General features: G+C 34.1%; 1 protein-coding gene across 1 annotated transcript in view; it reads right to left on the reverse strand.

Annotated features, from left to right (window-relative positions):
• Sf3a1 (splicing factor 3a subunit 1) overlaps nt 1-17,871 on the reverse strand; it is a 265,118-nt gene that overhangs the window by 120,126 nt on the left and 127,121 nt on the right. The window contains exon 10 of the mRNA XM_090395253.1: nt 2,943-3,019. Within this exon, the coding sequence (XP_090251379.1) occupies nt 2,943-3,019 (77 nt within the window). The remainder of the gene's footprint in view (nt 1-2,942; nt 3,020-17,871) is intronic.

Genomic DNA, 17,871 nt, shown 5'->3' on the forward strand with positions numbered 1-17,871 from the left:
TCATGCCTCTAATCTTTCTCAAGATGCTCATATCTGTGGTCTCTAGTCTCTGGTCAAGTGTTTTACTTCTGACCCAGCTCTCAGATCCATAAGTTAAAATTGGTTTGAACACTGTCTTATATACAGCTAATTTAGGGTTCCGACTAATTTCTCTCTTATTCTATATGAATTTATTCAATTGACTTCCTACTATACCAGCTTTATTGATTCTATTATCCATTTCCATATTTAATTTACCATCTTCACTAAAAATCGTGCCTAAGTAGGTGAAATGTTTTACTTGTTCCACAGGTTCTCCGTTCAGAATGCAGTTGACATTTTCAACGATTCAGCATATTTTCATTGTCTTTGTCTTTTTATTGCTGACCTTCATACCACATCTATTAAAACAGTTATTCAATTTATTCAAGGAATCTTGCAGACTCCTAGCGGATTTATTGATAAGTATAACATAAAGCAAAGAGTCCGCATAAAGCAAAGAGCTGACATTAACATCTCCAATTTTGATAGCATGTTTAATACCACTTTCCTTCATAATGTGATCCATATAGATAATAAATAACAGAGGAGATAATGTACATCCTTGTCTCACACCAGATTTAACATTACACCATCTTCCTGTACTTCCATTAATTCTAACTGCTGACTTACAACTGAAATAAAGACCAAGTATTGCTTGATATAATGCCCCATTGACACCATATAACTGTAGCATATTGAATAGCTTCTCTCTTGGCACCTTATCATATGCCTTTTCCAGATCTATCTACAAATCTCAAATAGAGATCTTCGTTATATTCCCATGATTTCTCCACTATTTGTCGCAAAGTGAAGATCTGATCCTGACAGCTTCTATTTGGCCAGAATCCAGCTTGTTCTTCACCAAACTTTTCTTCTACAATTATTCTCAACCATTTCTCAAGTACACTTGCATATATCTTACCAGGAACACCCAGTAGGGAAATACCTCTGTAATTCTCACATTCAGTTTTATTTCCCATTTTATATATGGGTACTATGAGAGCTCTACTCCAATCATCGGGAATTCGCCCCCTCTGTCCAGGCCTTCTGAACTATGCAGCGCAGCCACTGCAAGACTTTTATACCACCATACTTCAGCATTTCTGGTCGAATATCATCTACTCCTGCTGCCTTTCCACATTTCAAGCCTTTGATGGCTTTTTCTACTCCAAGTATGGATATGTATTCTTGACTATATGCCTGTTGAGTGTTTTTTACCACTGTGCTATCACTGCTTGTTTCATTTAGCAATTTCTCGAAGTAATTACTCCATACTTCAAGGATATCTTTTCTCCTGCTTTCATGTCACCTTTATCATCTCTAACTCCTTTCACAGTACTCTTTCCTCCATTTCTTAGCTTCTTCAACAATCTCCAAAATATTTTGCCATCTTCTTGATATTTATTTTCTATGTTCTTGCCAAAGTCCTCCCATGACTTTTGTTTAGCTAGTTTTACACACTGTTTAGCTTTCTTACATTTGTCTCTGTATTCTCTAAGAGCACAAGCTGACTTATTTGCCTGGAACTTTTGATATGCTTTCTTCTTTTCCTTCGCTGCCTCTTTAACTTCCTGTGTCCACGGAGTTCTGATTTTTCTATCCACGCAGACAACCCCACCACATGCCTCTCTGGCTGAATCAATCAAGGTTTTCTTCGAGGCTTGCCAATGAATCATATTTACATGTTATTCTTTTCAATATGAAATTCAATTTCATCTGGCTCAAGACTAAATAGTGATCACTTCGAATTTCAAATCCTCTGTACACTCTTGGTGTCCTGCACAAGGGAGAAAACATGACTATTAACAATAACATAGTCAATGAGACTTTTCTTATTTCTTGCCTCTTCTCTCCATGTGAATTTGTGCACATTTTTATGTTGGAACATGGTGTTAGTAATAGCCAGTCCATGTCCTGAGCAAAAATTCAACAAATATTTGCCATTATTATTCACTTTGCTCTTTTCTCCAAATTTTCCCAATATATTTTGGTAACAAATACTTACCTTGGTAATCTTTTCTCTTGTATTCTGTTTATGTGACAATATTACTTGAGATTTGTTCTACTCACACATTTCTGAATGCTAATGATGTCAAGTTCCGTTCTTCATTTTTATTTTCATCTTCATTTTTAATGATTCTGCCATCTCTCGAATCCCATAATTTTTTTTTCAGAACTCTCATATCTGTGGTCTCCAAGCTTTGAGTAACTTTTATTTCTAACCCAACACTGTTGGTTTGAACACTGCTTTGTGTACAGCTAGTTTAGTATTTTGAGTAATTTTTCTCTTTGATATAAATTTATTCATCTGATTCCCTACCATATTAGTCTGTGTGACACAACAAATAAACTAAAAAATAAAAATATTCGGTAATATCAGTGGATAATTTTGTTTCTCTATTAAAAGTGTACTGAATTTTTGGTGTAAGTCTGTGGAGCCTATGCATCTTCTTAACAATTCTGCAAAGTGCTTTTAGGTGGTAAGTAGGAGAGTTCATACTCTTAACAACTGAACTGAGGGAGATGTCCAATGGATAAATACCTTTCTGGTTAAGTGAACATGGTCTGCATTCTTTAAAAAATTTTGTCTTACAAAGAATAGATGTCTGATACCACTAGTCTCAATTTTTCTTCATAATCTATGAACAAAAAATTGTAAACCTAGAATCATTTAGTATCATGAGTAGGTAAGGATTACTTATTCAGGTGACCCTAAACAAAACACAGTAAAGTAATTTTTAAAGCCACTCCTGGCATCCAATTTTTTATTACGTGGTGCAAGACCAAAAAGATGTAGTCTCACACTGCGTGATGGAAAATATCTAAGTTACTGGCAAGTTAAATAAATTTAGCAAAATGTAACATTTTTCAGATTAAAATAACAAAAGCATAATATAATTGAAAACAAAACAAATCCTTACCCCTTGTTCTTCAAATCTTTGTTGTGCTAATACTCTGCTGCCTACTTCATCAGGAGTTGTTGGAGGAGGAAATAATCCTTAAATAAATAAATATATATATGTACATATATTCGTATTCAGATTTACTCAGTTAAACAACGTTTATTAATTTAATTTAAATGACTAAAACACCAAGAATTATAAAGAATAAGGTTTAATGGGGGACACTACTAGTTTCGTTGGTAAACAAACTTCTTCAGGTGTCAAAGTACAAAGAATTATACACAATAATCTGATAGAAACACACATATACACACACACACACACACACACACACACATATATATAATGATATGTATTTACATACTCAGTTCTCTCAATTATATAAAATGTTATCTGACATCTTCTTGATCTAGGAAATGTAATTTTTCTATAAACCAAGAATACTGTTATGTATGATTTAATTGGAATATATTTTAGAATATTTTATCAGTATTCTTGGTCTATCAGTTTCTTTGTACATGAAATACACATGCACTTGCATCTTGTCAACTACTATGGCTAGACCCTACAAACAATATTTAAATGTAATACACATTGCTGAGTCTCCATAGCTCAGTCAGTATAAATGAAGCCCTTTGGTCAGAAAGACCTGAGTTTGATTCACCGTCAGTGACGTGAAGAACCTTTATCTGGTCTCTTTTGACTAAGGGCGAGTTAGCTGGTCTCATACAGAGGTAGAGGGTTTTTTTATCCCGGAAACTCGAGTTTTTTCGTCCCTCAGAACAGGCAAACTGGCCAGTAGAACACACACACAATTTACAGACAATAATACTTAGAGGCATAGGGGTAACTGCCTTATCCTTGTATTAAGTTTGGTAATCCAAGGATGCTTGGAAGGCTGTGGGTCTTAAGTGCCTGTTAAAGCGACTGATAGGATAGAATATATATTGCTGATTTAGTAATGAAGTCAACTAAAAAGCTTAAGGCTGGGGTAATAAGCATGGCATAAGTGAGGGGCTGTCACGAGCATGGCAACTGTTTCAGCCACATTCACATTACAACTGTTTTTTTGCTCCCTGTAACAGAAGCTAGTCTTGTAAAATACCCCCCCCCCCTCTGGTTGAGTAGTTCAGTGGTTCAAGTTGTTTGGAATTATGACTAAGGCTATGAGATTAATGATATAATGCATCATTAATCACATCTGTTAATTTTTTTGTAAATGTGAGCATTTACTTTTTGTTGAATGAAAAATATTTCATTCCAAAATAAATAAATTTATGAGCAGACTTTTGTTTGCTATATTCTTGCTTCCATTCAAATTGCATACACCCAAGTATGCAGCAAACAAAATTCTGCCCATGAATTTATTTTTTAAATGACAACAGCTGGCTGTACTATAAGTTGCCATGAATATTTCTGCTATAGCAAGAAAAGCAATGAAAAAAATATAGTGACAAACATGATGCAACAATAAAATTTTTGTATATAGTATAGTCATAAGAGTGTGCATGTGACTGAAAGATCGAGTCTGAATCCCCATTTGAGATGTAAAAAATCCTACCACCACTATGTGACTGGCTACCTACCAGCAGTTGAAAAATTTTCATAGATTACCCCCCCCCCCCACCATCCACAAAACAGTAAATTATCAATAAACTATGATACAGTAGGATTATCTGTTCTTAGCAGAATGATGTTTAAATATGCAAGTTATTTGGCTGTAACCAGGGACCACTTCAAATAAAATCGCCAAATATGAGAACATAGATCAGTATATGTTTTTGCTCCTTTGAGGATTACATGTGATTACTTCTTTTGGTTAAGAGTGTTTTAATTTATTTCTTTTTTTGATTAAAATTTAGTAATGTTCATAACAGCTTCTGTTATGCTGTATAAAATCTCTCTCTTTGACTATCGGTGTATAATGCTGTGTCAAGTTCTAGTAGTAGAACTTAACAGAAATATACATCTGGAACTTCACCTTAAAGTAAGACTTTAAATAACATCACAATTCTTTATTCCAGTGCATATGATTTTAAAAAAAATCAAATTGGCAAATACTAAAATACTGTTCTAGGTTTTAAATTTCAGTGTTATAATACTGAAATTTAAACTAAATAAAGCATCTTAAGTTTGTAATTTCTAGTCAATTATTCCACTCTAATGATAATTTCTTTCACTGAATCTAGAAGTCAAGAGATGAAGCACCTCTTAAACTCATAAAATCATGAAAATATCATTTCATAAGGTAATTAACCATTGTCCAAAATTCTTTAACACTTCCCCTAAAAGATATCATGAATAAAGAAAATTTGATAAAAGAAAAATCAGTGTAGAACTAACGTGATTTCAGACATTACACACACACACACACTTATTAGGATTCGGGGTGCAAGATATTCTCTTTCTGGAAAGCAATTCACTGATTGACTTAAGCTCAGCTAACACTGAATACTGAAAACAGGTTCTAACCCATCCTCAAAAAGAACTTCACCTGCTCCTTTGGAAAATAAAAGGCATTACAGGAAAACTGATAAAATAAAGTTATAAAAATGAACTGATCTCAAAGTTTAAGTTCTTTAGGATCAACTCTAAAAGATGCTGACTGCCATATATCTTGTGATGTGGTAAAATTGGCATTTTTTTAAAGGTTATATTTGCTTTCTGAATGCTTTCTATAATATGTTACAAAGCTAACACTTGAATTTAGTCAGCTATGATGGAAAAGCCACACAGTATAGAAAAACAGTCCAAGTTAATACAGCTATTTCCATTTAACGAAATGTGGAGAAAATGAACGTCATTACCATTTCTCAGAGAATCTATTCAGAGTATATATTATTATTTTTTTTAAGCATTCACTAAAACCAAATGAAATTAAATCTAAAATCTAATCTCAAATCTTACAAGGCCAATATGTAGGACTTTTCAAAATTATGTATACACATAAATTGTTCAGGAAATTTAGGCTAAAAAACACTGTTTTTCAATCCTGAATTTAGTGAACAACAGACTGGTCAAAGAGGGAGTGCTTTAGTTCTTCAAGGTCTTCAAACATCAAGCCTTTTGGGTTTTATTTTATTTATTTTTTATTTTTTGCATGGGGATACCTGAAATGTCAAGTTTACAGTTGCAAACCACAAATATTACAGAAAATGTGGACAGTATTACAACAAGATGCACAAAATACAAAATTTAATCTGCCTTGTGTCTTACAATTCTACAAACTGCAAGACACAAGGCAGATGAAAGGTATTGCAGGAAGATAACCATCAGCAGAAAAGAATTATCAACACCTAACTTCTACACTACCTTGTTGAGGACTCATCTAATAATGTACAGATTCTGTCGTTGCCATATGACAAGGGATGTACTAATCTATGTCACCCATTTCAGGACAAATACCATGGAAAGCTTTCGCAAATCTTAAGTGGTTGCTCTTGATACCTACAAGGCTTTTGCCCAAGTTTGGCATAAAGGTCTATTAAGGCAAAAATTTTCATCATTTAGTCTGCCACCTGACTTCTGAAGCTGGGTAGCCAGCTTTCTGACTGGACACTCACTCCAAGTAATGGTAGATGATTCCATATCTTCTAACCATAACAACTAATGCCTGCATCTCACAAGGCTCTGTTCTTTCACCCAACCTCTTCCTTCTATACATAAATCTACTCCAGCTGACTGCCAATCCAGTACACAGTTTTGCTGATGACCAGTGGCGGCCGGTTAAAATTTTAAGTGGGGGGTGCTGCATATATAAAATAAAAAAAAAAATTTTTTTTCCCTAATCAGTAACCAATTTATTAACAAATAAATTTACATATTAAAAAATTGCTTTATTAAAAATATTTCATCCTCGCCACAAACAAACACCAATAATAAAAGTTCGTATCTCACAGAAATAATGCGTGCAAGCATACGATACACTGCCCAAACAAGCAGTGATGGAATCACCTGTAACATGCAATCACAAGTGCAAACGAATATTGGCGAGTCTGGCTGCATTTGGCCAAATGCGATAATTCTGACACTGCATTAGATCACAGGGTATTTGTTTCGTGTAACGATAATTGAAAATATATAATTCTTTTCATATTTTCAACAGTGACACTCGTCATAATTCAGCCTTGCATCTATAATAAATAAATATGTTATTTTAACAGAATAAAATAACATTTGCAAAAAATAGTTCACCCTCACCACGAGCACGCACCAATAATAAAAGTTTCGTATCTCACAGAAATAAAGCGTGCAAGCATATGATACACTGTCCAAACGAGAAGTGTCGGAATCACTTGTGATGTGCAATGAGAATGGCAAACGAATATTGGAGAGTCTGGCTGTAATTGGTTGAACATAATAAAACAGATGGCAGCGTTTCTGTTTCGTAATCTAAAGCGTTAATCGAACAATTCCAATAATTAACTATTCAATCACTGTCGAAACATAAGCTGTAACCTTTAACATGTTGTATTGCATTTATATAATGTTGTAAGCATTGTTATTATTTATAAACACAAACAAAATTTAATTTTTTAATTTTTTTTCCTTTGGGGTGCTGCAGTGTCGCAGTGCTTATGTACGGGCCGCCACTGCTGATGACAGTACATTGCACTCCTCCTTTTTTGTCTGACAAACTCTGCAAAGCCAAATCACTACAACCTACAGAACTTTAACCTCTACTATATCTTCAAAACATTGATCAATGGGGTTTGGATAACCTTGTTATCAATTTCAATGCTAATAAAACACAACTCTGCATTATCTCACACAAAAAAGAACCCCTTTCTTCTAATCTTACCCTGGACAATACCTAAATTTCTATTCAATATGAGATATTATTATTATTACAGTAACCTCCGTGGAATCAATAAACTCATTGTGGGAGGACGAATCAACCAGCAACATGCCTCCATAATGAATGCTGAAGTTATTTACACTCCGGCAATGAATTCCCTTCACCAGCAAATCTCTACACCGTCTATCCAAAATGAAAACGAACTTTTGATAGAAAATAAAATACAGACCAATTATAATTATTCAAATAATTTATTTCAATCAATATACTCTCCTTCAGCTTCGATACAGCGTTTGGCACAGTCAATTAATTCGTTAAAAGAGTTTTTATATCGGTTTTTGGGATACTGTTGAAGGTCATGGTTACTGCCGCTTGAATGTTTTCAACGGTGTAGTATCGCTTGCCTTTCATTGGCAAATAAAGTTGGGGGAAGAGAAAGAAGTCACAAGGGTGCTAAAATCAGGTGAATACGGCGAGTGATCTAACACAGAAACTTGGTTTTAGCTCAAAAACTGTCTCACAATGTTTAAACGATGAGATGGTGCATTATCGTGCAAAAGTGACTAGCTGCCTGCATCACAATATTCATGCCGTACGCGACGAATTCTCGCTATTGATCGCTTCAAAACTTCGAGATAAAACTCGCCGTTTGGCCAGGCAGAACAAATTCTTTGTGAATAATGCCCTTGGAATCGTAGAAACAAATTAGCATTGTCTTTACTTTTGACTTCTCCAAGCGACTTTTTTTTCGGATGCCCCTCTTCTGATGGTCTCCACTCAGCACTCTGGCACTTTGTTTTGGGCTCATACTCAAAACACAACATTTCTTCACCAGTAACAACCATTTCAAGGAAGTTTGAGTCCTTACGAGTGGTTTTAAATGAGTCTTGCAGTGTTCAATTCGATACATTTTTTGATCATCGGTCAACTTGTGGGGAACAAATCACAAATTCAATTTATGAAGGCCCAAACTCTCGGTCAAAATGTTGTGCACAGTTGATTTTGGAATCCACAATTCATCTTCAATCAATCTCACGGACGATTTCTGGTTTTCTTTGTTGAAATCATACACTTTTTGGATGTTAGCTTCGCTCAGTCCAGTTTTTCGTCGTCCTCAAGTGTCTCACGACCTTTGAAATCACTTAAACCACTCGCAAATTTGAGTATGGGATTCATCACCATATGCTTTTTGAATCATTTGATGAGTTAAAATGTGTACCAAGTTTAACACAAAAGTCAATTACAGCTCTCTGTTTGAAACTCATTTCCCGACCGTTCATCAAAACACACTTGGCACTATAACTCGGCTTCTAATGAAACAAATGTCATAAACAGTTGATACAACACTAATGAAGGTTGCTGCTTTCAACAACAAAAAGATACAACAGGTGGTGCCACTAGCTTCTTCTATTTTCGAAAAGTTTGGTTTCTTTTTGGACAGAGGGTGTACGTAAAAAGGCTACTCCTCACACCCTTCTACACCATATTTTTATACAACTAGCATCAACGCAGTGTACTCATGCTAGTTGACAACAGAGCTTCTCATAATTATAATTCCATATAGTTCCACAAATATACCTTCTTGATAGCCTTTTCCCATCTGACTACCTTCCAAACACTACCTCATGATCATTCTCACCAACTTGTGGCAGCAATGATAACTCATTCACAACCGTATTATGTGAGGATATCACCAAAATCCAATGCCCAAAACCTTGTGTTGCTTCCACACGTGCTGCTTAAGATAGTTATCCTGCAGAAACTCAAACAAATTCACTCTCCTTGTTAGCAATCACTATCTCTTCTTTCCAATCCACATTCCTAAAATTAAAATCTCCAATCAGGATCACCTTCCTTTTACTTGCCCAACTAATTTGTCTAAACTTTCACAATCAGTGTTCTCCACATTCTCTGGCCTATAACAACATCCTATTAGATATACTATTCTACTGATTAACTTTACCAAACAGCTTCAAATTCTTCACGCGTGCTACTACTGTTTTCCATTTCCACTCTTGAACAACACAATTCCTCTGGTATCACTAACAATACTATCCCCTCCTTTTCTTCACCTTCTTATCCTTGTGGAAAATTTGATATCCTACTATTTATCATCCTGATAGTATACCATCCTCAGACAACCAAGTTTCACTTATACTAATGACTTTCGGGCATACTGACTCGATCAATGCAACAAACCTCAACCCTTGCATTTCTGATACTCCTTACATAATTATACCAACATAATAATTTTCCACTCTTTGATGCCATTGCTATCCCACCAACACCATCACTCCATACTCTCTCTCTCCCCTCTTTTCAATCTGACAATCCCTGTTACCGTTTCCCCGATCCTGACTCTGATTTTCAATCATATCCATATCATTCCCAGACCTATGTATCTATCTTTTTCCTGTCCTTCCACAACCAGCTTCTCAACCACTCTCTCTGACACTTAGTGAAACTAATTTTGTATAAACCTTGAGTACTCTTTAGTAAACAATTGCTACAAATGCCCAACACCAAACCTTTCACATGCAATTCATCAGCTTTGAACCATTTTAACTTTTCTTCAAATTCACTACATATATCTACTAATTGAACACTTTGCTCTGACACAATCAGCCATCTTGTCATTCAGTATTATTGCTTTCTTTCTCAGTTCACTACTATCATATCTGGGCAACAAACTAACCACTTTGCCAATGACACTATTATCCTTCAACCCCTGCAGCAACTACAAATTTCTTTCCACATCCTTTGTCTCACTATCCAAGTCATTTGTGCCTACAACTACCACCCACTAATTCTGATACCCATTCCTTCCTTGTATGCAAAGTCTGACATTCGTTTCATTGTATCACTTGAAAACATGTCTTATTGTACATTATTATTAATATCGTGTACATTATCACCATATAAAGCCTATCTTCTTTAGATAATTGTTTCTTCCTATTAACTTCCTCATTTACATCAGTTAATCTCTTCTTTAAACATTCAATTTCCTCCTCCATACATTTTAATCTGACTCTTCATTTTCATTAACTCTTTGGTCCCAAGCTCTTCCATGTCACTTCTATTACTATTGTTGCAGTTCTTCCATCCGATTTCTCATTACTCTTGGTAACACCATTCTCATTTTTGAAATGCTCTAACCTTTCATCGTATTTCTCACATGCTGTGTTCTTCCTTCTCATTTAACTTAACACTCCATAAATATTTTACATTTGTGGACACATATCTCAGTGCATCCACCGTAAAAAAGTCCAAGGAAAAACTCGATCTCAGAGTTGAACACTTCTGCAATGCTATGTATGCTTCTTTACTGCTGTCATTTTTATAACGTTAACTAGCACTTCCACTCTCATGTTAATCAAAACAACAAAAGAAGAGAAGACTTAATCACAATACTATAGTAAAATGCCTATAGTCAGTCTGACTATCACATAAAAACTATTATACAAATCTACATAATTTAAATAAGGAAAAACACTGTAACACCATTCAAATACATCACTACCACTCCTTGTGACACCACTCCACATTGATACCATTCACATTGTATGTTTTTATTTTTGTCACAACTAATACTTACATTTTTAGATTGCTGATAAGATTTCATTTATTGAGTATATAAAATGAAAAGGCAAATTACTCTTAGCTAAGATGATTTGTACACCATCATCATCATCATCATTTATTTATTTCCTAATATGTACCCTTGAAGATGTTACAGTATACTATGATAGTACCACAATTAAGTTTATATTATTAGTCGTTTGTTTATAAAAAGCTAATAATCACAGCTTTTATAAACAGTTATGATTATTAGCTTTTTATAAAAAAATTTTTCCTCAAAATTAATTTGTTATTTGTCAGTCTTTCAATATTATTAGACCTTACACCACCATCTTCTTAGTCACTGATTACCACATTAATTCACCTAAATCTCTTGTGTCTTCTGTTAGGTCTTTTCCTACCACCCTGGTATTGCACACCTGTTTGGTTAATTAACCTTTAATGACCCTACTCTTCTCACACATTCTTCGATGATAATAATGTCATATTCTTTTCTAATATCTTAATTTTAAATATTATTTTAACATTGATGTCATATGTTTACCACTGTAACTATGCTCTGAGCTCTCTTCATCATGAACTCATCTTGTTTTTCACTAAGTTTCTTCTTCAACAATTTTTCTTAGTCTCCTTTCAAATGTGTTTGCATACATTTTACATTGAGTAGGAATACTCTTTTATAATCACCACATTGTTGTATTTCCATTTCTATAAAGAGGTACTTTAAAAAAAAAAAAATAATAAAAGAATCACAGAGGAATTTCCATACAGAGTATGGGAATTATACTTTTTGTACATTATACACATCAAACTAAGTTGCTTAATGATGAAAGGAACCAAGAAATGACATTCATATAGCTTTTAAGAAATGAGACAACAGACTGGGATTTCAGATCAAATGTTTCATTCTCACTTTCTTATGGCACATACCATTACTAGTTATCCATTTCAATGTTGAAAGAAGGCTGACCATCCTAATAGTTTGCTGCTCCCCCTTCCTCTCTTGCTGCCGATGAGCATGGTATGGACTCTATAAGATCTTTGAACATTGCAGGCTGTGCCATATCTTCAGGATTGCTTCCTGTATATTTCCAAATGCTCAAAGTGTGTGTGTGTGTGGGGGGGGGGGGGTTCAAATGTTGGATCTCTTGGTTGATGTAATCCTAGTAATGTTCTAGGATTCAAACTCAGCAAACTGTGGTAATGCCTGGAAGTTACTGTCAAGTTCGGCAAACCACTCTCAAGTGATACTGGCAATGTAGCACAACCTGCTGGAACACATCTGTGCCACCTGGTAAGATAATCACCATAAAGAGGTGTATATAATCAGCAACAATGGACAGATACTTTGTAGCATTCAAAGAGGGAAAGTGATTTCCATGAAACCATCCCCTACATCATAATAGTGTTACCTCCTGCTTGTTTCTGTTGACATAACTGTTTCTGCCAGTATCATTCCACTCTTAGAACACTTTAACTACAGCACTCTACAAATAGTCTACAACAGTGGTCGGCAACCTTTTAAATATGAAGGGCACAATACTGCGGGCGCCATGAAGCTCGCAGATGCTGCATTGCCAACTCCTCCAGATTTAAATAATTAAACTTAAACTTACAATTGGCATGAATGGTTTGAAATGTCTTTCTATATTACTTTTTTTTATAAATAGTCAAACTATTATTGCATAATAAACAAATACATTTGCCATTATGATTGATAAAGCAAGGTGCTTGCATCTGATCTGACAGACACATGCTAATTATTAACATCAATATTCTTTAATGGTTAAAGAATATTCATGTTAACAATTAGCATGCATCTGACAGATTAGATGTGAGCCCGAGTGGACGAGAGACCTCTGATCATAAGTAGTTTGAGTTGTTGACATCATCTAGTTATCAATGCGACCACTCTCACTACCCTTCACACCATTTCTAAATGTTGTTAGAACCCTTTGTTTTTTAGTATGTGTGTTTGTTGAATCAGTCCCACTATCAGTGCAAATACTTTGGTTTACAAAGATATTTTTAACCCTTTATAATGGATAAAAGTGAAAGGAAAAGAAAGTACTATTTTAATGAAGATTGGGAGGATGATTGTTGCTTTATCAATCTTAATGGCAAATGTATTTGTTTATTATGCAATAATAGTGTGGCTATTTCTAAAAAAAGTAATATAGAAAGACATTTTGAAACCATCCATGCCAATTTTAATTTTGACTATCCAGTGAAATCCAAAATAAGAAAAAAAAAAGATTTTATCTTTGAAATCATTCATTACTAAACAGCAAAGTTTTTTTTATTAAACCGTTGCAACAGTCGCATCTTTTAAAATTTCGCATTTGCTAGCTAAGAAGAAAAAACTGTTTACAGATGGAGATTTAATTAAAAAAAACTATGTTAGAAGCTGCAGATTCACTTTTTGAAGATTTCAAAAATAAAACTGAAATAGTTTCAGCTATAAATACATTGCAGTTATCAGCAAGAACTGTAACTAGAAGAATTGAATCAATTGCAGTTTATTTAGAAACAGAATTAGCAAATGATATGGAAAAATGTGTTTTCTTTTCGCTACAGCTGGATGAATCGATAAACATAAAAGATACATCACAATTAGCAATTTCAGTGAGAATGGTATTTGATGATTTTTCTACAAAAGAAGAATTTCTTAAAATTCTTCCACTGAAAGGGCACACTAGAGGAGAGGATATATTTTCCGTTTTTAAAGGTTTTGTACTATAAAAAAATTACCAATTCACAAATTAACTTCAATTACTACTGACTGTGCACAAGCAATGATTGATAAGGCAAATGGATTTATTGGCTGTGCAGACAGGACCCTTTATTTCCTAAATTTATTGCATATCATTGTCTTATTCATCAGGAAATGTTATACGCTAAAACTGTCAATTTTAAACATGTCATGTCAATTGTAACAAAAATTATTAATTCGTTAAAATCAAAAGCAACTCAGCACAGGTTATTTAAATTACTTCTGAAAGATGAAAATGCTGAAAATGATGACCTACTATTACATATTGAAGTGAGGTGGTTGAGCAGAGGTATAATACTTGAGTGATTTATTATTCTTTGGCCGCAAATAAAAGAATTTATTACATCAAGAGGCGATTTTTACGAAGAATTAGAAAATAAAAATTGGTTAATAGATCTTGGATTTCTAACAGATATAATGGCAAAGTTTAAGGATTTAAATCTACAATTACAAGGGAAAAATTCCTACATTGCTGATATTATAAGTGCAGTCAATGCTTTCAAGTGTAAGTTGGAACTATTGAAATCCCATCTGATGAAAAATTCATTTACAACACATTGCATTTTACATTTGGAAAATGTTGTCACATTTTCCAAATGTAAAACATATCAATGAAAGTTTGAATAATGAAACATTTAGCACTACATCGTATATAAAAATCATAGACACACTATTAGAACAGTTTTCTTCCCGCTTTCAAGATTTTGCAACTTTAGAACCTGTTGTTAGATTTTTCCTAAATCCGTTTAATGTTACTGAAGATGATATACCTGCTAAAATTTCCAATTACTTCGAATTAAGTAATACAGAAGACTTGGAAATGAAAATAATTAATTTACAAAACAACATAATTTTAAAAGCTCATCATGATGACAAAATGTTCTGGAAGTTAGCACGTAGAAATACTTTTCCTATTCTGAGAAAACGCTCGCTAAAAATGTATTCATATTGTGCAACAACATACAATTGCGAGACCATGTTTTCAAATATGACATATTTGAAATCAAAATATCGATCTCAACTTACAGACTCACATTTGGATAATTGTTTAAGAGCAGGTACTTCAAACTATATGCTTGATTATAAAAAATTAGCAGATGATGTACAAGGCCAGGTTTCTCATTAAATCCTATTGAATTTATATTTTTTGTATTCATTTTTTATGGTATTTTATATTCATTCATATGTGACAAAAATATGTTGTAAAAGCGAGGTAAATAAAATAATGTTAAAATTTGAAATCTCATTTTTCTTAAAAACAACTAATCATAGAATTTCTAAGCCTGAAATGAGAGAAAAAATGCATGTGTCATGAATGGCCTCCGTAATTTTCAAATTTTATATTGCGCTCTTCATATTAAAAAGATCGCTGACTTCTGCAAGATGTGCTTTACATTTATGGAAAATACTAAGGAAAGAGGTCTGGAGCTTGCTCCACCTTTACTAAGAGTTGCTCATAAGGCACTACTTATGCTTGCATCCATCAAAACTAGTTTCTATATATTCGGCACTCTTGTAGTTTCTATATTCGGCTATGAAATAATGTTGGATTCAATATTCACTTAATTTGTACCATCATGTATTATATCTGCAGTGTTTTTTCTTTATGTTTTCTTGCATTTTAGCACATACCAGTAATGAATGTATCTCTCAGATATACTGCGATCTATGCTGCAAGCTCCAAAGCAGTTTACAATAATTTCTCTGAGGGCGCACTAAAAATTCACTGTGGGCGCCATGCTGCCCACGGGCACTGCGTTGCTGACCTCTGGTCTACAATATTGGAAGTTTCCTGGATACTGTCACTCTTCAATCTGTAATCAACAATCGTGTAATTTTCAAAGTCTGTCAAACCATATCCCTTATGCATGTCAATCATTAATTCTGAATGAACAGTTGCCACACACCTCCAATATCACGTATGCTAATTAAATTTAATGGAAGAAATGCAACACAGAAAAATAATTAAACAACAGTGATATTTCATCTCTGTCAGAGAGATATCTTCAGGAATATAATATTAAAATTGTAATAACACACAAAAATATAAACAATAAATGGAACAAATTTGGAAATAGCACAAGATGAAAAAAAACTACTATGCTTCTTCACAGCAAACTGAGGCCTTCCACCCTTTATAGGACACCACAACAGCACCCCTTTATAGGACTTTTCTTCTTCTTCTTATTGTGCTATCTTCTATCGAAGGTCAGCGACCATCTTGGCGAACAAACTGCGGTCTTGTGCTAATCTGAGCAGTTGTGCACTGCTCTTTCCTGTCCACGTCTTGATGTTGTCAAACCGTGATATTCTTTTTCTTCCTCTAGTTCCTTTGCCATCAATTCTTCCTACCAAAATAGTTTGTAGAAGTTGGTATTTGCTGTTTCTCATGATGTGGCCAAGATATGATGTTTTTCATTTCTTGATTATTTGTACAAGATATTTAGCTTTGCCAATGGATTTTAAGACCTCTTCATTGGTAATTTTTTCTGTCCATGATATCTTTAGCATTCTTCTGTATAGCCACATCTCAAAGGCTTTGATTTTCTTGATGGTTGTCGCCTTCAATGTCCATGTTTCAACTCCATAGAGCAGAAGAGACCACACGTAACATTTCAGCATTCGGCATCTGACCTCCATGTTTAGGTCTTTATTGCAGAATGGTGTTCTCATTTTCATGAAGGACTGCCGTGCAACTTCAATCCTTGTCTTTATATCTATTTCTGGATCCCACCGTTCATTAAGCCAACAACCAAGATATTTATATCTTGACACTTGATCAATATTTTTCCCATTGAGTGTCAGTTTCATTGATGAGGCTGGATGTTTGCTGATGATCATGTATTTTGTCTTGTTGATGTTTATATTTATTCCCATTCTTTGGCTTTCTATGTATACTCTGTCAATGAGTTTTTGGAGATCCATAATGTTATCTGCAATTAGCACGGTGTCATCTGCATATCATAGGTTGTTAACAATCTTTCCATTTATTGTGATTCCCTCTGGAACATTCTTCCAATGCTTTTTTAAAGATTACCTCTACGTATATGTTGAACAGGAGTGGTGAGAGCACACATCCTTGTCTCACTCCTCTTTTGATTTTAATAATATCACTGGTGGTAATGTTGTCTAATTGAACGGTAGCTGACTGATTCCAATACAGATTTGTTATTAGTCTTATGTCTTGTTCGTCTAGCCTTATTTGTTGAAGGACTTCTATTAAGTTAGTGTGTCTGACTTTGTCGAATGCTTTTTCAAAATCTATGAAACACATAAAGACAGATTTCTGTTTTTCTATGCATTTTTGTATCAATATTTGGGCAGAAAAGGGCCTCTCTAGTACCAAAACCATTCCGAAAGCCGAATTGTGTTTCACTTAGAGTTTCTTCACTTTTTCTATAAATGCGATTCTGAATTACTTTCAAAAATATTTTTAATGTTTGGCTCATTAGACTAATAAGTCGGAAGTCACCACAGGATTCGCTTTGGGTTTCTTTGGGATAGTGATAAATGTAGATTTGAGCCAATCTGATGGAAATTCATCACTTTCATATATTTTATTAAATAGTTTTTCAAGAAGTTTGATGTTATCTGGTTCTATTAATTTTAAAAATTCTGTTTGCACACCATCTGGTCCACTGGCTTTTCCTGTTTTACTTGTTCGTATAGCATTCTCTATTTCGCATTTCATGATTGCTGGTCCTTGAATGTTATCTTTTATATTTATAGGCTTCTGTCTAGTATCATTGAAAAGTTCTGTTACATATTTTATCCAAATCTGTGCTTTATTCTCTTCT

This window comes from Typopeltis vanoorti, chromosome 7 (assembly GCF_054136105.1).
Source record: "Typopeltis vanoorti isolate ZY-2024b chromosome 7, IOZ_Tvanoo_1.0, whole genome shotgun sequence".
In the NCBI taxonomy this organism is placed as follows: Eukaryota; Metazoa; Arthropoda; class Arachnida; order Uropygi; family Thelyphonidae; genus Typopeltis; species Typopeltis vanoorti.